This window comes from Pipistrellus kuhlii, unplaced genomic scaffold (genome assembly GCF_014108245.1).
Source record: "Pipistrellus kuhlii isolate mPipKuh1 unplaced genomic scaffold, mPipKuh1.p scaffold_m20_p_17, whole genome shotgun sequence".
Classification (NCBI taxonomy): Eukaryota; Metazoa; Chordata; class Mammalia; order Chiroptera; family Vespertilionidae; genus Pipistrellus; species Pipistrellus kuhlii.
This window is the reverse complement of record NW_023425482.1, coordinates 3,020,374-3,047,798: the sequence shown is the minus strand read 5'-3', so window position 1 is coordinate 3,047,798 and position 27,425 is coordinate 3,020,374. Positions and strand designations below refer to the sequence as shown.

The following is a 27,425-nucleotide window of genomic DNA, read 5'->3' as shown; positions in this document are numbered from 1 at the left end:
ATTGGGGACGAGTGAATATTCATTTGGAAATGTCAGTGAACAAGTGGATTGGTGCCTTCGGTGACCTGGCCGGCAGGATCGATTCTGGACATGAGGTGAACCAGATGTTTACCGAGGCTGAGGGCTCAGGCCAGGGACCCTGGGGAGGGCGGGGGAAGAGGCCAGAGAGTGTGTGCAACAGTGAGGTCAGACATCTCCTGGCCACGCAGCCCCCCTCCCAGTTCTTGAGGCGCTGACTAAAGCTGGGGCTGACAATGTGCTTATGGGGTGCAGGGAGCCATCCTGTCCAGGGCCTTTGGCTTTAGGTGAGTCCCTCACTGCACAGTGGCCACCAGGCCTGGGGGCGTCTGTGTGCCCAGAAGGCGTTGAAGGACCTCAGGACACACAGTTGCTGGTCTCCTGAGCCTGCCTTGGTCTGAGGTCCCCACCTCCTTCCTGCACACCGGGGGCCGAGGGGAGGGGTCTTTAGCAATCTCTAGTCTCTAGCTGAGGCCCTTCTCGACACCTTCATCCCAGCTCTGCTCACAGGAGGGCGAGGGCCAGGGGAGGCTGTGAGGTTTGGGACCAGGGTCCTGTATCGTGGTGCCTCCTTGCCCTGGAAGGGATGGGTGGGTGGACAAATAGGTGGATGTTTGGGTTTACCTCTACCCTGGAGCCCTGTTCTCTGGCTAGAAGCTTCCTAAACAGAGGTGGGAGGTCATCCCTGCTGGTCTGGGAGGCCAGGAGCTCGGCCAGCTCATTGCCAGGTGCACTGTCACCTAGACACAGCCCTCTTCTCCCCCAAGGCCCAATTAACCATCTGCAAGAGCTGCCATTGGCAGAGGGAGGGACTTGCCTCCTCTTCTCTGTGCAGGCTGCTCAGCTAATGAGGGGGTTTGTGAAATTTTTAATTATGGCTTCCATGCCTGACTTAATTATTTGCATATGGCTTTTGCAAGTGAGAAGAGGATGCCTGCATGCAGCGCTTCTCCTCAGCCCCACATTTGACTTTAATTAAAGGCAGAACCTGAGGTCTTTCCATCACTAATGATCGTGGAAAATTAGCTTCCAATTCCCAGGGGTCACCAGAGTGATGTATCCTGAGGCTGAGAGGGGATGGGGGGGAGTGGAGCAGAGACACAGATGGCCGATGGCCCCAATGGCCCCGCTGGATGGCCCTCCTGAGCCCCCCTCCAGCCCACCCTCCCAGTCTTCCCTCCAGGCCCTGGAGGAAAAGGGAGCTTTGCTGTCCTTTGCCAAGAAGGAGACCTGGCCCCGGGCAGCAGCTGTGGGGCAGAGCCGTTAAGCTGGGTGTGAGGGCCGGTCCTGGTCATTCTCTTGGTGTCCAGGAGCTGGGAATGGCCTGGGCTATACTGGACTGCTTTCAGCTGGTGGCCATTGGGCAGAGGATGGGAGGTTCTGAAATACCCACATACAGGGGCACTAAGGTCCATTCACACAGGCACTCACCCAGACACACAATATAGGGGCCTTCACCCACTCATCCACAGGGTGGAGTCACGTGTACACACTCAAAGTCACAGCAGTATTTACGTGTGAGCCAAAGGCCTCAGGGCCTTCCTGGCCCTCGCTGTCCCTCTCACTGAGGCCAGCGTTTGCTGGGTCAGAGGGCTGGTGCTGCCCTGGGTGTGGCTCGGCCGGGCGGGCTACTGAGAGCAGCAGAGTGACCGCCTCCCGGCTGACCGACACAGGTCTGTGCTGGCCTGTGTCCAGGATGTGGCTTCCTCCATCACAGAGGCAGTGTTAATGCTGGAAGTTCTGAATGAGACCAGAATTCATATCTGCCTCAACTTACAGTGTTGTTCAGCCTCTCTGAGCCTGTTTTCTCACCTGTAAAATGGGGGTTATAATTGTTCATGTGGCTTTTGCATGGAACAAAGAAAAGAATGCATAGGGGCTCTGTGGCCAACTGCATGTCATCCCTCTCTCCCTTGGAGGGGCTGAACCCACGGCTAGGTCCAGGGAGGGCGGCTCGATCCCCGGGCTCCAGTAACCAGGCCTGCTCCCCTCAGAACAGGGTATTCCCCCAGCCCCTGGCATTGGGCCAGGGAGGGGCCGTGGGCTCAGGTCCAGGAGTTTTATTCCAGGCCTGAGGACAGGGCTCCCTCTCTCCTGCTGGATGTAATGAGGATGCGTGTAGGACCTTGGCTACAACCCTCACGCAGTCATGCAGGAGCCAGCTGAAGACAAAACCGGCCCCAGGGACCGACGAGCAGGGGCTCAGGAAGGACTCGTGATCTGGCGACACCGTGGAGCCGCAGGGCTCCCCCTGAGCCGGGTTTTCTATCAGTCATCCCGGTAGTCACAGGGTTCATGCCAGATGCTGGGCCTGACACTGTCTGTACACAGTTGATGGCAGCCGTAGAAAGAGGAAGAGTTAGTCTCCCGGAAACACCCCAAGCCCATTCTGAGAACTACCCCTATGCATCATGCCGGCTGCCATAACAAAGATCACATATTTAAGCCCCCATTTATTGTCCCACCATTCTGGAAGCAGAGGTCTGAGGTTAAGGTGTCAGCAAGATTTACACTGAGTGGCCACATTATTATGATCTCTGAACGCATAATAATCTGGCCACTCAGTGTATATCCTATATAATAAAAGGCTAATATACAAATTGTCCCCTCGACCAGGAGTTCGACCAGTAGACAGGCCAGCTAACCTAACCGCCCATATCCCCTCCCCCCTGGCCAGGCTGGCTGGACTCCACCCATGCACAAATTAATGCACCAGGCTTCTAATACACACACACACACACACACACACACACACACACACACACACTGAGTGGCCAGATTATTATGCATTCAGAGATCATAATAATCTGGCCACTCAGTGTATTTCTTCTGAGGGTGTGAGGGAGAATCTGCCCAGACTGCACCCCTGGCCTCTGGGGTCTGCTGGCCATCTTTGGGGTCTCTTGGCTGCTAGAGTTCTGCGTTTACCCTCACATGGGGGTCTCTTTGTATGTCTGTGTCCAGATTTCCTCTTTTTATAAGAGCATCAGTCAAATTAGGTTAGGCTCCGCTCTATTCCAGCATGACCTCATCTTAACCAACTTCAATGACCCGATCTCCAAGTTAAGTCACATTCTAAAGTACTGGGGCTAGGACTTCAACATACAAAGTTTTTTTTGTGTGTGTGTGTGTGGTGGTGGTGGTGTTGTTGTTTGGGGGGTGAGGGACACAATTCAGTACACAGCAGTCTATATGAATGTGAGTATGTGTGTGTATGTGTGTATGTGTGTGTGTGTGTGTACACGTGTGTGCCACTGCTGAGCAGGGATCCTGTGCCACTATTCCCCTGTCACACCGCATGAACATCCTGCAGGCGAAGGCAGATGCCCTGTGCTGGACTCGCATGTTTCTGCATGAGGGCCATTCCTTCAGAGCTATTGGAAGCAGCTGATGACCAGTGGCTGCTGTGGCCTCTCCACACCAGCTGGCTCACAGGCTTTTTCACCCCTCAGCTGACTTTGCACAAAATTCCTTGAATTGTTAGCATCATTTTAATCCAGTGGCCAGCTGCCCTTCCCCAACCAAGGCTATTCTTTTTATGGCAGGGGTGGCAACAGGTGGACCCCAGGCCAAATCCAGCTGGGACCTGAGTTTTTATTCACTCAGGTAGGGTGTTTTTTGTTGTTGTTGTTTTGTTTTTGCTTTTAATGGACATTGTTTGCCAATTTGAGAATCAGGAAATTTCAAGTTAAAATACAGGTTTCCAAATTGGAAGATCTGAAAGTCTGGGTCTGCTACGAGGGTCATTGGATATGTCATTTTAAAAACAATCCTATATAATAAAGAGGAAATATGCAAATTGATCGTCACTCTAACACACAAGATGGCCACCTCCATGTGGTCAAAGATGGCCACCCCCATGTGGACACAAGATGGCCTGCAGGGGAGGACAGTTGGGGGGGACCAGGCCTGCAGAGGAGGGCAGTTAGGGGCAATTGAGTTAGCAAGGGAGCAGTTAGGCGTCAATCAGGCTGGCAGGGGAGTGGTTAGGGGGTGATCAGGCTGGCAGGCAGAAGTCATTAGGGGCAATCTGGCAGGCAGGCGAGTGGTTGGGAGGCAGCAGACCTGGATTGTGAGAAGGATGTCCGACTACCCGCTTAGGAACATCCCTTGAGAGGTCCCAGATTGGAGAGGGTGCATGAGGGACACCACCCATGCACAAATTTTGTGCACCTGGTCTCTAGTTTTCATTATAAAAGTATATACGGCTATTATGGAAAATGGGCTGCTTCACACAAGTGTTCACTGAAGACCAATAATTGGCCACTTCGGATCCTCATCATAAAAATGTGTATTTCCACCTGTGTTGTCCTCTTTACCTTATCAACCATGTAAGAAGTCAGGGCTCAAGTGACCCTTCGGATGACAGAGTGGCGCAGGGCACAAGGGTGGAGCCTGTGTTTGCCATTCTGCTTTCAGGTGCTTCCAGTCAGCTGAGTGCTGCCTGCATCCTCGGCCCATCGCTCCAGCCCAGCAAACATGCCATTGAGTGTGCTGTCCAGGGATCATAAAGGTTTGACACCTTTTCTGTGTCATGGGAGCTGAGAGAGAAGGACATTTGGGCCAGCAGAAAGAAGCTGCAGGCTCAAGGAGAGCAAAACCAGACCCCCTTCTCCATTGTTCAAGACAAGCAAAGAAGTCAGCAAAGCTGCACAGCACGAAGAGCAAGACTGACCATAGAGGAGCATGTGCCCTTTGAGGAGAGGACTGGGACGCAGCACCCACCCCACCTGCCTGGAGCCTCTTCCCTCCACCCCAGGACAGTGTCCCACCACAGCAGAAATCTTCACAAATAGCCCCGTGGCATCAGTTTACCAGGGACGTACTTGGTGGTTGGAAAAACTGAAGCTCAGAGATGTAAAATGGTGGTGCCCAAAGTCTCCCAGTGAGAAAATTTAATGCCGAGTAGCAGACACTCAGAGCCCAGTGCTCTTTCTCTGCACCAGCCACTGTTACCTGTGTTGGAGGAAAGCCCAGGGGCTCCCGGGATACACAAGGGGTACCACACCTGGCCTGAGGGTTGTCAGGGAATTGTGAGAGATGAGACTGGAGGTGAGAGGTCGGTGGAGACTGGTTACTCACGGGCCTTGTGGGACAAACTGAAACATTTAAACTTGGACCCTTGGACCATCGGGGCCCTCAGACAGCTTTGATAGGGGAGTGACAGCGAATGTTCTTTGTTCACGGTTGTGGATGCAGGGAGCTGTCCAGACCACTAGTGCTGAATCCATTCCGCAGAGGGGCTGGAAAAGACAGACAAAACACGTGCAGGAGGCAAGGACCTCAGTTGGACGTGGGGGAACAGAGGAGGGAGAGTTAGAGTGGGCCTACATTTTGGCTTTTCAGCACCCTGTGGTGAAATAAAGGGATAGCACTGGGGGTCCGTGTGGTGGAGGAGACTTGCAGCTCAGCTGGAGACAGGAGGCAGAGACTCACAGAGAAGCAGGCTCCTAGCTCGTGCATAACCACTCATTAGAACTTCCAGGTCACTAACAGACCTACCCCATCCTGGTTGCCTGTGAGGGATCCAATTATCCATAGAGCAACCAGGATAAGGCCAACCAACTTGATAGTTCTGCCACATTCTTAGTCTTTGAACACTCAGACTGGAAGAAACTGGCTAGTTTTGAGGAGAGGGCCAGGGAAAATTATGCCAAACTACTGGGGGTCAAGAATATGATGGTCAGCCTCGGAGCCAGCTTAGAGAGGCCAGCCTGCCCTCGAAGAGGATGGCTGTGCGTGCGCACTGTGTAGACAGGCAAGCCACACCTGCTGGACTCCACATGACCTCAGTCCAGAGGACCCAGCAGGCTCTAGTGTGCAAGCATCCCTTCTCCTCCTCCCTTCTCCTCCATCCCTTCTCCTCCATCCATTCTCCACCTCCCTTCTCCTCCTCCCAGCTCTTTTTGCTTCCCACACATCACCCACATGTACCTATTCTGTGCCGGACACTTGGCAGCAGGGTCCACAAGGGCAAGTCTGCTGGGGCCTCCTGTGCCAGCCACAGCCAGAGGGATTCCCTGGAAGAAGGCCAAACCTCTTTGCCATTCTCTCCTCCTCTGGCATCCGAGGATTGCAGTTAGCAGCTTGGAGGCAGTTGCACCCTGCCAGGGGCCAGGGCATTCTGGGCTTACTCATACATTCCTTTCTGTCCATATTACACCCCAACTTTCAATTTCGAGAAGGTAAATATGCAATTTTCCCCCTCCCTGTAATTTTCCCTGCTGTGGCTGTGGATGTCAGAGCAGCTGGAGAATGTGAATAGCTCAGTGCTTCTAAAAGTAAAAGGAGGCCATTGAGCATCGTGCATTGTACTCTGCTCTTGGCTAGATCCAGAGGTCCTGTTGGGGGAGATGCTCTCCAGGCTGACCTATCAGGGGAACTTTAACCCCAATAATCAGTGTCCTCACCTTCCATTAGCAATGAGATCTTTGCCAAGAAGTGAGCATGTGTGTGTGCACATGCATGTGTGTATGCTTCGGGGATGTTAATAGAGTGGAATTGAAGGTATCTGCATATGCAGTCAAGCTTTCTGCATTTTCCTCTGGTGACTGTCGAAGGTCAGGACAGTCTGGTGTATGCTTTTGTTTGGGAGAAGTGAGTCAGACAGATCTGAGATGGCTTATTTGCTGTGTAACCTTGGCCATATTTAGTCTATCTGGGTCTTCATTTTATTATCGGTAGAACAGAGTGGTGGGTTTGGAAATATGCTGCCAGATCCCCTTCCAGGGAAGACTCGCTGATCACCCACAAGATGTGTGGTCAGCAGCCAGCTCCCAGCTGTCAGCTTCTTCAGGATCTGCCTCGGCAGCAACAAACTGCCGCATCCGAGGTCATGCCCTTCCCTGAGCAACCGACATCCAGCTACTGAGTAAGGGAGCTGGACGTTGTGGCTGCACCTGCTCCAGGCCTCCCATCCCAGCCTGGCTGAGCCCGTGTGCCTTTGACTTTGGAGTCTTCCCTTTTCCCTTCACAGATGTTGATCGTTAATAAACATCTTGCACCCCACGCTCTATCTCAGCATCTCCTTAAAGAGAACCAAACCTATGACAAATAAGAATAACGATTTTCTCTTCAAAGGGTTATTGTGCGAAGGCTACACGGGATGTTTATAGGTATCTAATACTGCCTGGAATGTTGACAAAGCATGACAAATATCTCATTCTTTCCCGATCTTTCCCTGGACATGATGACACTCAATCCCATTCCAGGCCTTGAGCAGGTGCTCTTACTGGGCTCTGTCATATCGAATTGGATGAAGCCCAGGGAGGAAAGTGGTCCTGCAGGTCGTGCGGGCTGCTGGGTTGGAGGCCTGGCCAAGGGTCTGGAGCCAGCCTCATCCTGTGGAGCTCATTGTGCGGGGATCACACCGGCCCTCTTCAAGGTTCCTCCTGGAGAAGAAATTGAGCATGCAAATACTCTTTTATCATAATCTCCACGTCTCCACAGGGTAATTCATAAAAGTGCTGGAAATATATTGAAATTCAATATTGTTTTAGTCCAAATCAATATTAATAATTGTTTGCATTTTAAAGTGCACTTTGCAATTGAAAAATGCACAAAGATCAACCAGTAGATGCTAACACATCAAATTTTCCCATTAAAGGCATAGTACCTTCACTTTAAAATGTTTCTTATACAACGGAGGATGGCACTGATCCATGAAAATGGTTATTTATTATTTACGCGCACAACATTAGAACTTGCTTCCATTATGCATGAGCTGAAAGGCCAGTAACTTTTATTTCTAAGTTCTTGATTTTTTTAAAGTTACACTTTTTATTCTGAGATAATTTTAGATTCACCTATGGTTGTAAAAACTAATACAGAGAAACCGTTTGTACTCTTTATCCCATTTCCCCCAAAAGTAACGTCCTCATACGACTATAGTATCACAATGATGATATTGATGGCGAAATAGGATAGAGGACATTTTCATCACTCTAAGGATTCCTTGTGTTGCCCTTTTAAATTCTTTAAAAATAAATTATTTTTAAATGACAACGGTGACTGCAACTACAGTGGGGTCCCCCATCATGAGTCCTGTTTAGACTTCTGTTTCAAAATGATTCCTATCAATAAACGAGGTGCTCTCCCAGCTGGGTTCCTGCGGGGATTCAAGCAGAGCAGTGGTCACCTCAGCAGGGAGTGGCCTCAGCCAGGCAGGCCTCAGGGAAGCGTGGCTTTGTGGATCAGAAAGAGCCTGAGAACACACTTTACAGCATGACACGTGCGTTATGAGCCTTTGCTCCCTCCACAAAGACAAGGCTGTCTCACGGAGAGACAGGGGGCAGCTTTGGTCCGCAGGGCCCAGCAGTGACCAGATTTGTGACAGGGTGTAGGTGAAGGATACCCTCACCAGAGGGCCGCCTGCTCTGCCTGAAAGTGGCCTCACGCAAATGAAGTTGACAGGTGCCTTTCTCTTCCCCAAGACGTGTGTCTCACACCAGAAGTGCAGGGAGCTTGGAAACTCATCCACAGTGGGTAGTTTGGATGCTGACTGATGCTGAGATTAAGAAAACCGAATCTTAAGGGTCACCCAGGTGACTGGAAGGGCAGTCGGGCACTCCCCGCTCATAGCTCATTTCCATCTCATGACCTCCTGCTGCTTGTTCAGGCTTCCCGAGCCACAAACTCAGCTCCCCATGTCCTGGTCATGTTTCACAGGATCATAACTTTGACCACTCTGGTCCTCCTCAGCTCCTGGGCCCACACTGTACCACCTGTGGGATGAGTGAAGCTAACAATAGAGAGTGGTTTCCGCTCACTATCCATCTTCCATTTGCTTTTGTTGATTTTCTTATTGTGATAAAATATAAATGTAAATTTTTCCATTTTAACCATATTTAAGCCCAGAGGCATTAAGGACATTCACATTGTTGTGCAACCATCACCACAATCCATCTTCAGAACTTTTTTTTACCTTCCCCAGCGGAACCTCTGGACCCACTAATTAATAATTCCCCATTCCCCCTTTGGTAACCACTGTTCTAGTTTCTGTCTCTGAATCTGACCACATGGAGCCATGTACTATTGTGACTGGCCAGTTTCTCACAGCATAATATCCTCAAAGCATGCATGTGTTGCTCTCGTTGACTTTTGGTCAATATATTCAAACTGTAATTTTGTTTGGGTATTTCCTAACATAATACCGTACATTTGGGGATAATCCATTTTATGACATTTAAATGTCTTGTATATTTGTTTGTGCATATATCACAAGTGTCAGTGTACATGTATGTATAGTCGACATTTACCCCAGCAAGTATATTAATTAGTCTTAATTATGAGGACACACCGTGCTGCCTCGCAGGGAGTGTGCAATCAGCGTTTCAGAGCTGTCGGGTTCTGTTTGGCTCCCTCGTGGAGCTCACTTCCTTGCCTCTTTGCTCATAAGATTGGGCTACAGTTCAGACCTGATTCTAACCCAGACCTGCTCAAAACAAACCCGCAGCTCCCTGAAACATAAATGACCTTTTTAAAATTCCAGGTCCATGGAGTCCCTCTTTCCACATGGCCCAGCACCTCCATCTATTAACTCCTGCTCGTTCAGTGTGCACAGAGGTTATTGATTACCTTCCCGTGCCAGGCACTGTGCACGATGCTGGCAATGCAAACATAAGGGGAGCCCCCAGCGCTGCTCCCCAGGCTCTGAGACAAGCTGGTAAACGCTCTTCGTGCTATGGGGGAAGGGCTGTCATTGAGGGACACAATTCGGGGCTCTGGCCATTCCAGACTTTGCAGGGTGGGGTGGGGAGGGACTCGGTTTCTCTACCTGCAGAATTATTATCCTCTACCCCGCCCCCTTGGCATAAAATGCCATGAAAATGTAAGAAGTCCTGGGCAGAGGTGGTATATACGGTGTGTTTCTCCCCATGGCAGCTGTCAAAGGCCTTGCAGAGGCACCTTGGCAGAGCCTCAGGACCCCCTTGACACAGCTGTGTGTTTCCAGGCTTCCCCTCAGCCTCTGTATAAGCAACCGTGTGAAGCTGGGACGTGGGACAAGACTTTGGGGCTGTTTGAGCCCGATTTACACCTCTGCCTCTGCCTTTGGACTCCCTTAGGACTCCCTTCTCCCCACTGCAGGAAGCAGGGATTGAAGGTAATCCCTTGCCTTGTAATAGGGAAGTGGATGGCGGGAGTATTTCCCACCCCAAGAGGCATCCCACTGGGCTGGACTCAGGGTATGTCAGGACCCTGGTCAGCGCCCCCTCTGTGCCCCACTTCACCGGAAGGGCAGGAGCTATTTCCAGCCTGCAACCCCACCCTAGAGTCCCAGCCCTTCCAGCCATTAGTCATCTTCGCATAGAGCCTGGCAACTTTATGCCTGTGCATCAAAACTGGAGGGATTCGTCCTGGAGTTTGCTGCCGCCGCCGCTGCCATCAGCGGTTTTAATTAGCTCAGGATTTTAATGATCTGAAATCAAGAAGAACCCTTCTCAGAAGTAAAGCAGGAGCTGCACACATGGAAGAACTTGTCTGACGAAACAGATGGAGGTGGCATTCTCAGGGGACCGGCTGTGTGCTCCTTTTCAGCGAGCAGCAAATGAGCTTCCGAGGCCAGAAGGCTGAGGAGGAAGCAGAGGTCAGTCCCAGTGTCGCCCTGGCCGGCGCCGGCAGGGGCAGAGCCAAGGTTGGCCCCTCCGCCGCCAGGGCTAATGCGTGGTGCCGGATTCAAGGTGACGGCAGTGCCTGGCTCCATTCTCCTCAAGTTGCCATAGCAGCCTCTCTCTCTCTCAATGAGAGCTTCTCCTGGAGCCCTCAGCTGGGAGGGAGGGACGTCATTGTTCGCTCCTGCCCGTTCCAGGAGGAGACCGACTGGACAGAGAACTTTCCCCGCCCGGGGTCTGCCCACCAAGTGGGTGCGCCCACGGGCATGTGCTCGGGTGCCTCTTGCTGCTTCCTCTGGGGTGTGGGTGGGTCCCCACAGCCAGAAGCGGGCCTCTGGGTGACCGGGGACGTATCCAGGCCTCGTAGCAGCCACAGCCAGGCGTGTCCTTGGAGCCGTCCGCTTGCCGCCTGCCGGGCCATCGCCACTGGAGGTGCGTTATTTTGTTTTGGGTTTTTATTTTTGGCTGAATTCCCAAGTACTTGCTTGTGCCCTGAAGTGAATTTTTTTTTTTTTGAAGAGACAATTTTTAAATCAGATAAATAAGGAAATGGGAGGAATCCTTGGCCCTGCCCTGTGTCCCAGGAGGTGTTTACAAGATTAATTGGATTTTTTTTTTTCTTGCAGTAAAAATTGGCGACGCCATTCAGGTGTCAGGGAGAGGAGCCGCTGGGAGTTCTAGGAATTGTGATGAGGGCAGGACCTTCTGGAAACTCAATGGCTGTTTATTTTCCCTGTCTCACTGCTCCCCACTCTGCCCCCAGTTATTAGAGTTTTCTCATTGTCTTGGTTGTGGAAGGGAGGCAAGGAGATAGAGGAGGGCTTTCTATCTGTCATTGGAGCTGAGGCCGATGTGGTGCATGGTGAGGGGGCCGCAGACCCAGGTGGGCCTGTGAACGTGGTTATGGGGCCTGGGCAGCCTGGCCATGCCTGTGACAGATCCTCGTGTCCGCAATCCAGGCAGCGGCTCAGCTCCCAGGAGGAGACAGCCTGCGGACCAGCGTCTCCCTGTTGCCTTGAAAATAACCTGTGGCCTGGAAGACCAGGACCCTTAGGGACAATAGGAGACCAGATGTGCGCACTCTCTGGAGTATCTGGTGTGTTGATGACCTCCCCTCTACCCCACCTTTAAAGAAAGAACCTTACTGACTCTGTGATGCTGGCCCCCTCCTGGGGCATTGAGACCCAGCAGACTTTGAACAGTCTTGCTTCCCGTTTGCATGGCAGGAAGTTAGCTGGCCAGATGGCCTCCAGTGAGAGCAAACACTGACCAGGGAGTATGGTCAGTATGGCTTAGGCGCTGGCCAGGGGAGGCCATGCTCGGCTCTAACCCCAGCTCCCCGGGCATGGAGAAGGTGCCTGTCTCTCTGGGGCCAACAAAGGGAAGGGCCTCTGAAAAGAGAGATTTGAATGGTTGCTGCTCTGCCACAGGGCAGGTGTAGATCCTGAGGCTTCGTCCTCTTCTTGCCAAGATTGGGGGCTGGGATGTGGTCCTCATTCAGGCTCCCAGGCTCATGGGCTGCCAGAGCCCAGCTCCACGTCGTGGGCTGATGTGGGCAAGTTCAGAAACAAATGAGGCCGGGTCATGGCTGCAGGACAGAGGAAGTCAATGTGTAAGATTGCGGAGAAGAGGGGACTGACCAGCCTGTAGTCACTTCTGCAGCTCCAGCCACTGTCCAAACAATGTGATGTGATCCCCGGGGCATCCGAGTCTCCCTTTTTCATCAGACGGAGTGTTTGGGCTGAGGTTGGGTGGCACTTTATCAGTTGTTTTCCAAGCACTTTTAGCCATAAACTTGCCATTATTCTCCCCTACCTCCTCCACCCTCTCCCCCTCCATTGTCCTCCTTTCTCCTTCCTTACAAAATGTCCTGATGTCAGAGGTCACCCTAGATCAGATTGGCCTCGTGGCCTCAGTCAGACTCAGGAGGCCTGTGTGGCCACAGAATGTGTGCCAATTCCATGACCAGCATAGTCAGGGCTTTGTGGCAGTTTCTTCACAGCTGGGGTCTTGCTGGGGACCGTCAATGGTGTGGGTGTGCGGGTGCTCGCCAGTGTGCGTGCAGGTGTGTGTATATACGTGTTTGCGCATGTGTCCTGTCTCCACTGCATCCCCACTCCTTCCGTTCTTTTCTGTGATGCCTGGCAATTTCAAGGGGTTAACCAACTGCTGGAGTTAAGGGGCAGAGCAAGGGCGGGAGAAAATAGCGCCACTCCCCCATCAGTGGCTCACACTTTCCCTGGACCTCAGGGCTGGCCCCAGTGGGCCCGGCAAGCACTGCCTGGGAGTCCACAGGGCATGAGCACGCAGTGGGCAGCACTGAGTGGCCTTGTTCTTCACCACAGCCTGGGGTCTGTCCTGGTCCCCAGGACAGTCAGACCCAGGGCAGCCATGAAGGGGGAGGCCATGGCCCCACATGAAGTACTTGTAGGGTCTGAGCCTTGGGAACAGGGGCTATGGCTGCCCATTTTCACCCACTGCAAACCTGCGCAGGGTGTCCCGGGGATGGCAGGAAGCAGCAGTCTTCCCTGAGGCTGGGGCCAGCCTGAAACCCCAGAGCCAGCTCCAGACACAGAGCAGAGCTTTACGCTTCCTCCCAAACATAAAAGGCTGGGAGGTCGTGGGAACCACCTGCTCGGCACAGCCCGGGGAGCCCAGGATCAGGCTGGTTCCTCATGCAGAGAGGCCTGGGGCAGGTTAATTAAAGTTAACTGAGTGAAGAAATAATTACAGAGACTGCAGTGTGGAGAAATCCAAACCCGCAATTTAACACTCCTCAGCCCCAGAGCCTTCCCTGAGCAGCCCAGGCCCTTCTGATCTGGGCAGGGGGAGGGAGGGCTTCTCTTCTTAGCACTTCCTGCCTCATGCCCCCCAGGCTGGTGCAGAGGGGACAACAGCTGAGACTTCCTGCCGGAGTGCTTGGTGTCCAGTCGGAAATGGGTTTCCTGCCCTGAGCAGGGGGGCGGGGGGGTCCTTGTGCCGAGCCAGGCTGGTCTGGGGCCCAGCCAGCCACTACCTGTGGTTTCACGTGGGAGCTGCCCCCTGGCTCAGCCCTCCTCAGGCACTGCCCTGTTCCAGGATGGGGGAAGTCAGGGCTCCTTGGGTGGAAAGAGGGTCGTGTCCCTGGGCCTGGGCTGGTAAGAACTGGAGAAAGTTGAGGGACAAAGGGACACTCCTTCAAAGGGAGGTCCTGGCATACCTGCCCGTCTGGCACAGCCTCCTGTGCGGACTCCTCTTCAGCACCCACACCGCCCCACTGCGGGAACTGGCATCCTTCCTTCAGGCAGATGGCTTTGCGTTGCCCCATCATTGCCCCATAGCCTGGCCCAACTGGGGTCACTGGTTGATATTGGAATTTTTTACCCTTCAGGAGGAGTCAAGGTCAGACGCAAGTTACATGCAGGCTCTGAGTCTGCAGTGGCCTAGCCTCTGAGCCGAGGGTGAGTCAGACTCCGGTCTGGCTGCCCTGCCTCAGCCCCAGGCCTGAGGGCCTCATGGTCGGTCGGAGACAAACACGATCTGGGATCTGGCCAGTCCCACCAGCCCATCCATCAAGTCTGTCAGGGAGGGCAGACTGGTGGGGAATGGCCAGGTGGCGGCATCAGTCTTTCCCCAACATCCTCTGGGCCTGGGAGGCACCTTCTCAAAGCCTCCTGCCCTGTGGACACCTTGTCCCGAACATCTCAGAGAGGGGCCAGGGCAGAGGAGGACTGAGGCCTTCCCTGCCCACCGGATCAGTGGCAAGGGACAAGGACCTGGATCCCCATGTGTCCCTAGAACTCACCATGGCGAGCAGGTGTGCTTGTTGAGAGGCTCAGAGAAGCCGGACAGTGCCGGTGGGTGGCCACTGTGCCTAGCCTGGGTCTTGGGGCCTTACTCTTGGCTGTCCCAGGCAGAGGCCAGAGTGTGTCTCTCTCCATGGGTTTTCTGGGGGTGCCGATACAGGAACCCCTGGAGGGGAGCTGGAGTCCCAGCTCCAGGTGGTCACTGGACCTCCTTGGGCTTGAGAGGTGGAAGGGACACACCTGAGATGCGAGGGGCTGAAGACTTCAGGGGTTACACTCGGTCACGTGCAGTGACTGGGGCCTCAGCTGCCCAGGAGGCCCTGTGCGTGGTGATGGACCATCTTTCTCCCCTTCTGCCCTGTAGACTGTGGCCTGATGGACACCTGGTGTAGACAATGAGGGAAGAACTCACCTCCCACACCCAAGAGGTGACCCCGGAGCAAGGCCCAGATGACCCCACGTGCCGGAACGATGCGGCTGGCCTGCATGTTTTCCTCCATCCTGCTGTTCGGAGCCGCGGGCCTCCTCCTCTTCATCAGCCTGCAGGACTCCACGGAGCTCACCCCCCAGCAGGTGCCAGGTGAGCCCCCGCATTTGGCCCTGCCACCCGCTTGCTCTCCCAGGCTGCCCTGGGGCCAAATCTGTGCTGAGACCCCCTAGCCTCCTCCTGGCGGGCATCAGCCTCAACATGGGAACACTGTCTGATGTCAGCCTTAGGGCTTTGGCTTCTGACCTCTGACCTCTGGCCTCTGCACTCCTTTTGGGAATGATGGCCAGGCTCCCCATCTCTCAGCTGGTTGTTGCCTTTGGTGAAACTCAGATTTAAGGAGGATTCTGCCACCTCTCAGGACCTCTTCCAGGATCTGGGACATCGGAGGGTGCATGATTTCTCCTTGAATTCCTGTGCCCAAATGGGGCTCTCTCTGCCCAACCCTGGGACCCCTTGAATCTAGCCACTCTGGCCTGGACAGAGGGATAGAGGAACCTCCTGGGGCTGAGACTGCTCCTGCTGATGTCCCACCTGCTGCCTCCCATCCCACCTGCCCCTGGTGACCCACTGGAGGGGCAAACCTCCCTGACCAGCAGAGATCCGCTGGGGTCAGGGAGGCAGAGCAGGACACATGGTTCTGGAGTCTTGGGCAGATGGGATGTGGAGAGAGGAACTCAGGCAAGGTGCCTGCCTGTGGGACCAGCCCCTGCCCCAGAGAACACGGCAGGGTCGGAGGGCAGCAGGCACAGGTCCCCGGCCAGGGTCACTGCTTTGGAATGCGAGGAAAGCACCGCTGCCAGGCCCAGAGCGCCGGCGGCTCTCGGCACTGGTCCTGGGCCTTGTTAGGGGCGGGCCATGCAGACACCATGTGCAGTGTGATCTAGGGCACGGGCAGCACCTGGCCCCTAGGCGGGCAGCCTCTTCCCCCGCTGCCCTCAGCCCTGGCTGGCTCACTCTCAGGGCACTGTAGGCGGTAGGCAGTAGGTGGACAGGCAAGAGGAGCATGAGCAGCCAGAGTTAGGGCCCTGGGCTTGGCAGCTGCTAGCAGAGGCCCTGGCAGGGGACGCCTAGGAGTAGATTCTCTCATCACAGAGAGTCCGTGAGAGGCAGCCAAGGCCGCGTGTCCCAGGAGGTGGCAGCCAGTCACTGGTGCTGACTCACCCTGGCCGGCCCCTCACAGATGGTGGCTGTCACAAGTGGGTCTGGCTGCTCCCCAGCAAGGACATGTGACCAAGCTGGCTCCTCTGTGGGGACTTTGCAGCCTCAGGGGGTAGCGGCTCTGTCAGCCAAATCAGGTCCCAGCCATCAGGACGGACAGAGTTGGCCCTGTGGCATGTATTACCTGGGAGGAAGTGAGCTCCAGAGGAGAGGCCCCCAAACACAGCCTGGGTGAAGCACCACACATCCCCGCTGTGTGTGTGTGTGTGTGTGTGTGTGTGTGTGTGTGTTTATGTGGTGAGGGTGCACATATGGATAGAGGGTCGTCATGGTTGGTGTCCAGCTGGGACAGGGCCATGCACCCATCCCTGGCACACGCTAGAGGCAGGTGCTACATTCCTGGGTGGAGTTGGGTGTGGTGGCTGGGATTTCTAGGGTGCAGTGCTGAGTGGGGTGTGGAGGGTAGGGAAGGATCTCAAAGGCGCAGGCTGGCTGGGTGTGAAGGATGGAAGGAAGCTGTAGCCAGGGACCACGTGGGCCTGGCAGATGCAGGCAAAGAGCACGCTTGGGTCCTGAGCTGTACTATTCTGACTGTAAATGGAACTGAACCACCCTTGCCATGTGCCGGGTGACGGACAGCCTTGACACCCTACGTAAAGCCCACCAAACACAGTCGTAAAACTTTAAATAATGCTTACATTACTTTCCCTGAGCAAAGTGTTCCTGACACAGGCTGTTTGTGCTGATTTGTTACTATTCATTTATTCTTTCCCTGTACTTCTCACAGCAGCCTAATTGTGATTCGGTACCAAGAAAGCAATATCAAAGTAATTTTCCACAACATTAGTTACAATTTTCTTCTGATCTTTCAAGTGAAACAATCCCATCCTGTTGGCTTCTCTGAGCATATAAACCTTGATTACACTTATCTGTTGGAAACCAGTGCTTACAAAGTGTATGTATCCAGTTGCATGGGTGGGTGGCCCCCAGGGCCCTGGACAAGCCTTCTCAGGGTGGATTCCTGCCCATGGGAGCTGCAGACCCAGGCGGCTGCCCTGCCACCTGGATCGGACGAGGCTGAGGGGGTCTACAGGGGAAATTCCACCGGGCGACTCTGTCTCTCACAGTGGCAGAGAGTTTCTGGGAAACCAGTCACTGGGATCTGCTCTGGGCGGCACTGACCAAGGGGGAAGGGAGGGTGGGCAGGTGGTGACTTGGAAACAAGCTAGGAGGGCAGGTGGGAGCCCTTAGTTACTTGTGTTCTCAGGGTTGGGCTGCCATTGAGGTTTCTCCCATGCAGTTACCAGGGGAACAGCTGCTGAATTTCTCGGGACCAGTCAGCACACATCACCTGGCTAGTGCATTAGAAGCAATCCTAGGGAATTGCCAACTGTTGTAAATCGAGCCTTATTTTCAAAAATGTTGGCTATATTTATTTATTTTTGTTGTTAATCCTCACCTGAGGATATTTTTTCATTGATTTTTAGAGAGCGTGGAAGAGAGAGGGAAAAACAGAGAGAAATATCAATGTGAGAGAAACACATTGATTGTTGCCCCCTAAATGAGTCCAACCAGGGACTGGGCCAGGGAGGAGCCTGCACCCAAGGTACGTGCCCTTAACCAGAATCGAACCCAGGACCCTTCGGTCCTCAGGCTGATGGTCTATCCAGTGAGCCAAACTGGCTAGGGCAATGTTTGCTATATTTAAACCAAATCTTTTAAAATGTGAATCACTTCCAGTTAACCTACCTTCAGTCTAAGATTAGATTTTCTTGTGGATCAGAGAATTCACCTATCCATAGTTTTATTCTCCAATATTGCCAGGTCCTAAGTCACTTCTTGATCAGGAGACTAGACTTATCTCTTTCCTAAATGGAAGACTCAGAGAGCATGCCAGAACCAGGAATGACACATCCCAACATGCTGGCCCTGGGGAGGCAGAAGACAGGCATACTGAATTTTTATGAGCTGTTTTTCTTCATGAACTTTTCATATGGGGAGTTTGGAACACACAGAGAAGTAGATTAGAACAGTACAATGGACTCCATGCACCCAGCACCCCCATCCTGGCCCAGCTGGCCCATCCATATCCCCACCTGCCTTTCTCCTTCTGTATGATTTCAAAGCAGGTACCATGTGGAATATGAATGCAGCCATAAATATTTCAATGTTTTTCTCAGTTTAAAAGATAAGAACTCTTTGTTAACATTCAACATTTTTAATATCATCAACTATTCAGCCAGTGTTCAGATATCTTGTTGTCTCACAAACATTATATAATAAATACCTTTAGTTCCCATTTGTTGTATTCAGTACCCAGGTCAGGCCCACACATGGCAGTTGATGGGCAAGTCATTAAATCTCTTCCATCGGTAAAATTCCCTCTCCATCTTTATTTCTCTCTTGCTATTTGGTGGAGGAAACTGGGTCACAAGTCCCGTAGAGTTTTCCACAGTTGGGATTTTTGCTGATTGAGTCCACTTGGTAGAGTCCAATATTGTCTTCTGTTCTTTGGAGTCCCTATCAGTTAAGTAAATTAGCAGTTCCATCAAATGAAGGAAACAATGTAGTTTTTCTTCTTTCACGTGTGGCACCGGGTTCTTCCTTCGGGAGGCGCACATCTGCGGGGCTCGCTTTGGCGAAGTCGGTAGCCTAGACCCAGCCATTCACTGGGGTCTAGACCCAGCCGTTCACTGCACAACGCGCTCTGCAGGATTATCATCCCCCCGCCCTTCTCAGTGCGATGGATTTTGTTCTAATGGGGTGAAGCGAGTGGTCAGTGACCCGTGAAACCAAAGTGACTGGTGGATTGATTGGGTTATTCATTGATACATTAAAGAAATTGACTTTATGATACAAATTGTGTTGCTAGCACACTATAAGTAGTTTTTCTTAATCTTTGATTTTTGCAGAATGAGTTTTCCGAAAGCGGGGCCACCCCGTGTTTCAGCGATGTAACTGCTTCCCCAAAGCTGTGGAGTTGTGGGTGGGGGTGCTAGGGATCTGGGCTGGTGCTGGGGAGTCGTGGTGGGAAGGCAGCCGCTGGCACAGCAGATGTTCTGCTCAGGGGTTGAGAGTGCATACAAAGGGACTGGACAGCTCAGGTGGTGTCTTGGTCTACAGCCTACCCCAGGGCACTCCCTCCAGGGCAGAGGGCATTCAAAGATAATCACAATAACAAACAACCACTTGCCAGGTCTGTGTTTTCATGCATATCCTACCTAATAAAAGAGTAATATGCAAATTAACCATCACTCCTCTCAAGCCACACTCACCAGCCATGCTACCAGCCAATCAGAGCAAGTATGCAAATTAACCCCAACCAAGATGGCTATAGCCACAGAGAGCAGTTGAGAGGCCCGCCTAGGCCTCCACTCAAGGATACAGAGTTTCAATTATATAAGATAAATCCCAAGAAAAATGGCAGCAGCCACTGAGCTGGAGAGAGCAGGCTAGGGTTGCCCCCAGCAATGGAGGAAGCAAAGCTTTTCACCTGCCCTGGCTGGCCTAGGCTTCTACTCAAGGCTACAAAGTTTCATTTATACAAGATATGTAAAACCAAACAGAAATGGCGGCAGCCATGAAGTGAGCAGAAGGCTTGGTTCTGCTCCAGGCTACACAGTTTCAATTGTAGAAGGTAAATAAATTCCAGATACCAGGGCCTCCGCTTGGGTCGCCAGGGGCATGGCCAGCCTGCAAACCACCACAGGCCCCTCTCCCAGGCCGCCCCACACACCAAGGGAACCCCCACCCTGATCCAGGACACCCTTCAGGGCAAACCAGCTGGTCCCTATCCATGCACCAGGCCTCTATCCTATCTATTGATAATAAAAGAGTAATATGCAGATTGACCATCACTCCAACACACAAGATGGCTAGCAGGGGAGGGCAGTTGAGATCTGCATGGGAAGGCAGTTGGAGGTGACCAACCCTGTAGAGGAGGGCAGTTAGGGGTGGACCGGCCTGCAGAGGAGGGAAGTTGGTGTCAAACAGACTGTCAAGGGAGCAGCTAGACATCAATTAGGATAGCAGGGGAGTGGTTAGGGGGTGATCAGGCTGGCAGGCAGAAGCGGTTAGGGGCAATCAGGAAGGCAGGCAGGCAAGCAGTTGGGAGCCAGCAGTCCTGGATTGTGAGAGGGATGTCCGACTGCCCATTTACTGGGATCGGGTCTAAACAGGCAGTTTAACATCCCTCGAGGGGTCCCAGATTGGAGAGGGTGCAGGCTAGGCTGAGGGACACCCCCCCCCCCACCCTGTGCACAAATTTCATGCACCGGGCCTCTAGTAATTCTTATAAGCAGTGATTATTCCTGTTGGCAGATGAGGTGCTCAGCTCTCCTTACAGTGGACACACCAACAGCAACACCACTGATGTTGCACACTCTCGGCATTCACTCGTGATGGGCACTGTCAGGGTCTTTCCATGTGTTTGGAATTCATTTAATCCTCCCAGAACCCCATGAACTAAGTACTGTTACACCATTCGACAGAGGAGCTTGCTGAGGTGAGAGAGGTTAAAAGCTGTGCCTTTGAGCTTCAGAGCCAGCTTTGGCGCTGGCTGTTGCCCCTGCACCTACTGCCTTCCCAGCCGCTGTGACGCTTGGTATTGCCTGGTGTGGGCCGGAGCAGGGCCTGGGCGGAGGGAAGAGTGTGGGTCAGTGTTTGGAGGCACGAGAGGCTGTGGCGTGGCAGGGACTCCCAGTGGGCGCGGGGCTGGATTGCGGCCTGCGGATCTGGACTGTGGCTGAAGACACAGCCAGGCTGCAGCCCAGGGAGCCCTTGGAGCGCTCGGGGCTCTGACGGGGAGCGGCCAGGGAAAGGCCCGTCCTGGTGGTGCATGTGTGGTGCCGCACGCAGGAGCTGGAGAAGGCACCACGACCACAGGAGACCAGCTGGGAGGGGTTGAGTGAGGCCAGAGGGATGGCAAGGCCCAGGGCCGGCGGGGACAGGTGGGGTGAATTCAGGGCGTCAAGGGGTCGGGGTCAGATAGGGCCACGTGTGTGGGAGGATGTGGAGGTGAGGGGGGGGCCATCTCCACTCAGGGTGGCTTTGGCTCGGGATTTCTGGCTCTGGAACCTGGGGCTCAGGTGTACCACACTCTGAGGCAGACACACAAGATGGGGAGTGGTGTGGGGGAGGAGCTGGAGACCACACATTCTGTTTTAAGCAGATGGCACCTGAGATGCATGGCAGGGTGTGTGGAGTTGCCCTATAATGCCCCACCCAGAGCCCCAGCCCCACAGACCTCAGAACCAGACCAGAGAAGCAGGAAGTCCCCATCTTGCCTCCACCTGCATCTTCTCTCTCAGGTATACGCCCGCTGCTGCCCTCCCCCACACTGAGGCCGAGCCCTGGCTGGCGCGGTCGGGAGGGCTTCCTAGAGGGGAGGTGGGGGTGAATTTCTTGTTTGCCTTCTCGACCTCACAAGAGGTGGACAGGTGCTGACCGCCAGCAGCAGCAGTGGAGTGCGCTTGGATGAGACTGGGGTCTGAGTCTGTCTCCAGAGCACACATTACGGCGTGTCTCACACAGTATCTCAGAGCTAGAAACCGACAGAGCCAGAGTTCCAATGCCATGGGCCTGGCCACCTCCGGGGTCCTGCTCTGATCCGCTGGAGGCAGGGTGGGCTGGCTGGAGGAAGTGTGGTCCTCGCGCTCGGTCCCACGGTGACCAGGGGCACACAGCCCTGTCTGAGCCATGATGAGGCTGCACTGCAATGTCAGAGGGTTTGTCTTGTTCCTTCAGCGGCCATTTCTGTCAGTATGTCCCCGGGCAGCACTGAGCGCACACCACCAGGTCTAAAGCCCGGGTGGGCCAGGCCACAGGCGGAACTGCTGAGGCTCTGACAGCTCTACCACCACCTGTTTGCGGGTGTGTGTGTGTGTGTGTGTGTGTGTGCAGAAGATGGAAGTGTGGGGGCCGTCCCTCCTTGGCTGTCGGCGGAGGGGGGGCCTGCTGGGTTGGAGGGTCCAAACCCACACTCCTTCGGGCCAGGGGAGCCAGCCCCTCGCATTCCCATAGAGCCATCTGCCTTCCCCCGCCAGCTGGGCTTTATTGGAATCCCCTCCGGACAGGTGGGTTTTATTGGAATCCTCTCGCGTCTGTTTCCTAAAACCATTTTCTAACGGCATTGCGGAACGTCATACATATTTCCTACAAACCTTGCGAGGCTGACACATCCTTGTTGTGACTGTGAATATCAGAAGTGACATGTAATTGCAGTGATCCATCCTGTTAAGTAGCTGGCAATCTATCATTGCAAAATCAGCAGGGCTGGGACTCTCGAACCTGGTGCTTCTCAGCAATGCACCTGCAGCGTGTCCAAGCTCCCCCGGTGCTGCTGGGCCTCCGAGGCCGGCCTGCCTCCCTCCGCTCCCTGTCTGCGGCCACAGCGAGGGAAGTGTGCTCTGGGCTAACCCCCCACTGACCTGCATCCTCGGAGCCCCCACTCCTCCTCGAGGCATGCACAGGTTCTCAGCGTCAGGGCTGTGGGGCGGGGTGTGTGTGTGTGTGTGTGTGTGTGTGTGTGTGTGTGCAGAAGATGGAAGTGTGGGACCATTATATGCAATAAGAGCAGGACTTGTAAAGTGCCCCTTCCGAGCGTGGCCTTGGCCTTCCTCCCCGCTCTTCCTTCAAACTCCAGAAGAGCTCTGTGGGGCTCTTCTGGTGCCATGGAATGGCCAGGGAGCGGAGCCCTGGCCGCTGTGAGGGCTGGAGACGGGGAGGGGCCGGGGTAGGCCAGAGCCCAGGAGCACGGATGGCTGAGCTCGCCTCGATGGGGTAGGCCAGTGGTCGGCAAACTCATTGGTCCACAGAGCCAAACGATTGACATTTCTTTTAAGAGCCAAATTTTTTAAACTTAAACTTTTTCTAGCGCCACTTCTTCAAAATAGACTCGCCCAAGCCGTGGTATTTTGTGGAAGAGCCACACTCAAGGGGCCAAAGAGCCGCACGTGTCTCACGAGCCGCAGTTTGCCCACCAAGGGTGTAGGTGCATCGAGGCAGGGCCTGCATGTTGGCGCTGTGTTCTGTGCTGATTCCAGGCTAGTGTTGACTTAGACTGCACTGTGAAGGGCGCCCCCACAGTTGTGCAGAGGATGGCACTGATGCATGGGCAGACTTGGTGTCAGATACGCAGCCCTCAGGTGTGGGCACTGGAGTGCAGCGGGTTTGGGGAGGCCAGGGACACTGGCTTTGGCCCTTCTCTGATTGTGTTTTTCGGGGCAAGGCTTCATGAAGGATCCTCACTACGGCCCTGGCCTCAGGGCACCCACCGCGGGCCCTGTCTCTGCTGTGGAGTTGACCTGCCACGACCCCGACTCACCTGAAACTGGGCCGTTCCGAGTGGCAGCACGCCCTGCCCCAGCGCCCAGCCTCTGCTTCCCGGGTGGGGCCTCCATGTCCCGGCTCCCCCACATCCGGTAGGTGGGGGGACATTTCCCTTCTCCCCGCAGAAGATGCCCGGGGTCCCCAGCCAGAGCCTCTCTCTCCTCGGTGCATTAAATATGCTAAATGAGAAATAATGAGCATGTAGGAACTAATAACAGGAATCGCCTAATTAAATTAGGAAACAGACATCATATTGCTATAATCTGAAAATTCATATTAATAGGAAATGGTCCCAGAATTGTTCTGCTAAAGGTTCCTGGGGGTGGGCAAATTAAAAAGGGTAGCAGAACGGAATATTGGGACCATTATATGCAATAAGAGCAGGACTTACGTTCTAAAGGAATAAAGTAAAATGCTAAAAATAGGAGACAGGATCGTCGTGTGGTGCTAATGAAGGAATGGACAGACGTGGCTTTGAAAGCCACAGAGCTCCACACACGTGTGTGATGATAATTTTTAACACGAATCAACGTCATTCGCTTCAGTGTGCACGAAACGTGGCGCTGGTGCCGTAGGCTGGCGCCTGGCACTGTGCCGGCGCCTGCATTTCCTCTTCCTTCCCCGGTGAGGCAGGCATCGCTGTCCTCCGCTGAGACTCAGAGAGGCTATGGCAGATGCCAAAGTCCCGCAGCCAGCGTGGCCCAAGGCAGGGCTCCAGCCCAGGTCTGCCTGGCACACTCTGCCCTTGCCGGTGGCTACTGCTAATGCCATGGTCTGCGTTTCCTGAACTTTCTGTTTTTCTACCTTTTCCTCAGGGGCTTTCTCGCCGACACCCGGCAGATTTCAGCACAGCCCATCCCCTGGCCCAGCCCAAGAAGACAGGTCGCCGTGTGGCTCTAATGAAGGATGATCTTTCCAAACCATCCAGTGGCCTGGTTAGTCACGCCACAAAGCCCCTTCTGAAATTACAGCCCGGCTGCAAAACTGGGTCTGCCATTGTGTCCGGCCCGGGAGGGGCTGGGCCGGGCTGGCGGTCCAATGCGGGCCCGGGGCCCGGAAGACCCGGTTCAGGCAGCGTCTGCACAGCAGCGACTGCTCCCCAGGCCCCTCTCGGGGGAATCGGGCTCTGTTCGCCTGCGACTGGTCGTGACTCAGCCGGCCCAGAGCGGCGCTCAGGTGCGGGCTGACCCCTTTCCCACTCGGCCGGGCCCAGAGTGAATTGGAGGGCCCCAGGGGGGTGGGGTGTAGAGATCTGTGCGTGAGATGCCCCAGAATTACAGCTGGTCTGGGGCGCCGGGGCTGCAGCTAGTCTGGCGTGGAGCCGATGTTGGGGTGATGCTGGGAGGCAACCCAGGCGGGGCCTGAACTTCCTCTCCCTTCGCCCGTGCCCACCCCTTCCCCGCGTCTCTCCCCACTCACTGCCGAGGTGTCTCAGATCTGACATCAGAGCCAAGCCCCGTCAGCCCGGGAGATCTGCCAGGAAGAGTGGGGCAAGACTCCAGCCCCAAAGGATTCGAGGGGGACCAAAAGGGGGGGCGGCCTTCCGCCTGGCTGGCCTCCCTGCTCAGCCCCACTTGACCTGTAGTCTCAGGGCTGTGGAAGGAGGTGGGCGTGGGTTCAGAACAGTGAATCCCTGTGTCGTGGGGAAATATGTGGGGCCCACCACGTGCTTCTAGGCCCCGCCAAGCTTTCTGATGTCATACATCGCTAACATAGGCAGCAGAGACATGGTTTTGTGCCAGGACAGGGTCCAAGGACAGGGCTGTTGCTATGGTTGCTATCCCTCTCCATGGCCACTGGATGGTTTGGAAAGATCATGGCGGTAGTTAGGACCCTGGAGGCGCTACAGGGCTGGTTCCAGAGGCTGATGCTCATCAGGGGGCGGGGGGGGGGGGGGGGGGGGGGGGGGCCTCGGGGATGCCCTGGGTGTGGCTGAGCCCACAGGCCTCGGCTGCCAGCCCCTCCTGTTCATAGGGACACCTTTCTTGTGGCTTTAGGGTCAGCATTGGCGTTCTCCTTCCCCACGTACTTGCAGGAAGTGGGGAGGTGGCAGATCCCGCCTAAGCCAGAAGCTCACAGTTACACATCTGCTGATGTTTTCATTATAAATCTTATTCCCCCAGATCGTGGTTCTGCAGAATTAATTTGAATCGTGGTGGAATTCAGTGGACAATTCCTTCATTGAAATTTTTTTCTTATATGGGAGAAACAGCTGAACTTAAATGGGTCCCGTTGCTCCCAGCAGCCACTGCTTGGGGACAAGAGCTAGCCAGCTTCTGACAGAGGGTAAGGGCTCCTGGGGGTCTTCCCATTCTCACTGTCGGGGGCCCAGGCAGGAAGTTGGGGCTGCCTCTCCCTGAGCCCGAGGGCCTGGCCATGTGGTTCTCAGCCTAGGTGTTTCCCAACCTGGGCTGGACTGAACCCCTCGCCGCATTCTGGTTGTGTGAGGGATGTGCTTGTCCTGGGAAAGGCAGCCTGAAAGGACTCCTGCCCACCCCCCACCAAAAGCTACCGTTCGGGAAGGCGTTCGACCTTTGCCCCCAGAGCCTGTGCCAGCCTGGAAGGAGGTGATAGGAAGAGGAAGGAGGAGGCGGAGGGGTCAGTGAAAACCGTGTGCGGTCCCAGTCCCCCGGAAAATGCGCGCTGCGCCGAGGGTGGAGGGGGTGGGCAGGCAGCCGGCGGCTGTGTGGCTCCAACACGAGATCTGTGTGGGATGCAGGACCACAGTGGCCAGAGCTTCCTTTTCTTTTCTTTTTTTCCCCCAAAGAAACTAGGAGTCTATGACATATATTTCTATGGATTCTCCTGGTTTTAAGTGGCAGCTCAAAATGTAGAAGGTGTTTTCAGAGTCTGACAACAAACCATCGATGCGCCTGCTCTTGGTGGGATGGGCTGGAAGGAGAGGGTCTGTCCAATAGCCCAGCCTCCCTCCGGCTGAGACCTGCCCCCTGCCACAGCCCCGGGCATCTCTCCTCACCCCAGGACTGAGAGGTGGAGGTCCCCCTGCTGGGGAGGGGACTCATTAACTGGCCAGCGTCCTCAGGTCTGGAATCATGCCAGGCCCCAGGAGAGTCCCAGGGAGAGCTCCTCCAGGGGCCTGCTGGCCAGAGGGTCAGGGGCCCTGCAGATACCTGTTCTCCACTCAGGCGTGGGACCTGGGGGCCTGGAAGGTGACAGGTCAGCAGAGCCATGGGGAGGGGCAAGGGCCAGGTGGGGGCCTGGCCAATGAAAACCTCCCTTCATTTCCACGCAGTTATGCATATGCAAATATTTGCACCTGGAGCAAGCTATTGTTGCTGTGAATAAAGAAGTCATTTCTGGGAAACCTTCCTGCAAAGATGGGCCCTTCACCCCAGAGCTGGGGAGCGGGCTGTGGGTGCCCTGTGAGTGCACCTGGGTTTAACAGGAAGTGATTTCTTGTTCCCACGGCGACGGGGAATGACAGGGCAGCTGCACTGGCCTCCTTTCTTCCCCATGGGGCACTGTCCAGGGTGGGAGAGCGGCACTTTGCAGACAGTTCCTTCGCTGCTGCCTCCCGTCAGTCAGGGGCCATGCACGGAGGCTCTGAGTGGGACCGGAGAGTCCCCCAGGCATCTAGGGGGTGGCACCCAGGGTGTGATCTGAGCAGTGATGAGATAGTGAGTACTGAGTGCTTCCCTGCCTTACAAATATCCTCCCACAGAAGCATCTCAGCACCCTGGCTCCACTTTGCCGATGGGAATACTGAGGCTCAGAAAGGCAAAAAACACCTGCAAAGATCACACAGCCAGTAAGTGTCAGTGCCTAAACCAGACCCAGGTCTTCAGATCCCAGACACAGAGGGCCTTATTAGTGACTGACAGCCACTCAGAGCTATCCACGCCCCACTGTGAGACACACGGTGCTGGAGGGGCCTGCACGGCCCCACCACGCTGGTGTCTGGGGTGTGCTTCGTTCCTGTGCAGACATGTTCTGATCTGTGCACATGTGTGTGCTGGTGAAGCGATGGGGACCTCTATGAATGGGCATGTGTGTCTGGCTCTCATTCACAATCGT

The 27,425-nt window shown here is 54.5% G+C and overlaps 1 protein-coding gene across 2 annotated transcripts in view; it reads left to right on the top strand.

The window, feature by feature from the left end:
* The window catches only part of CHST8 (carbohydrate sulfotransferase 8), a 101,623-nt gene that overhangs the window by 30,195 nt on the left and 44,003 nt on the right, over positions 1-27,425 (top strand). The window contains exons 1-2 of one of the 2 annotated variants that reach the window (XM_036440598.2): positions 10,603-11,060; positions 14,778-14,993. In XM_036440598.2, coding sequence (XP_036296491.1) covers positions 14,864-14,993 — 130 coding nt within the window. In that variant the 5' untranslated portion in view covers positions 10,603-11,060; positions 14,778-14,863. Of the gene's footprint in view, positions 1-10,602; positions 11,061-14,777; positions 14,994-27,425 lie in introns of those variants that run through there. The other variant, XM_036440597.2, reaches the window with a different exon arrangement.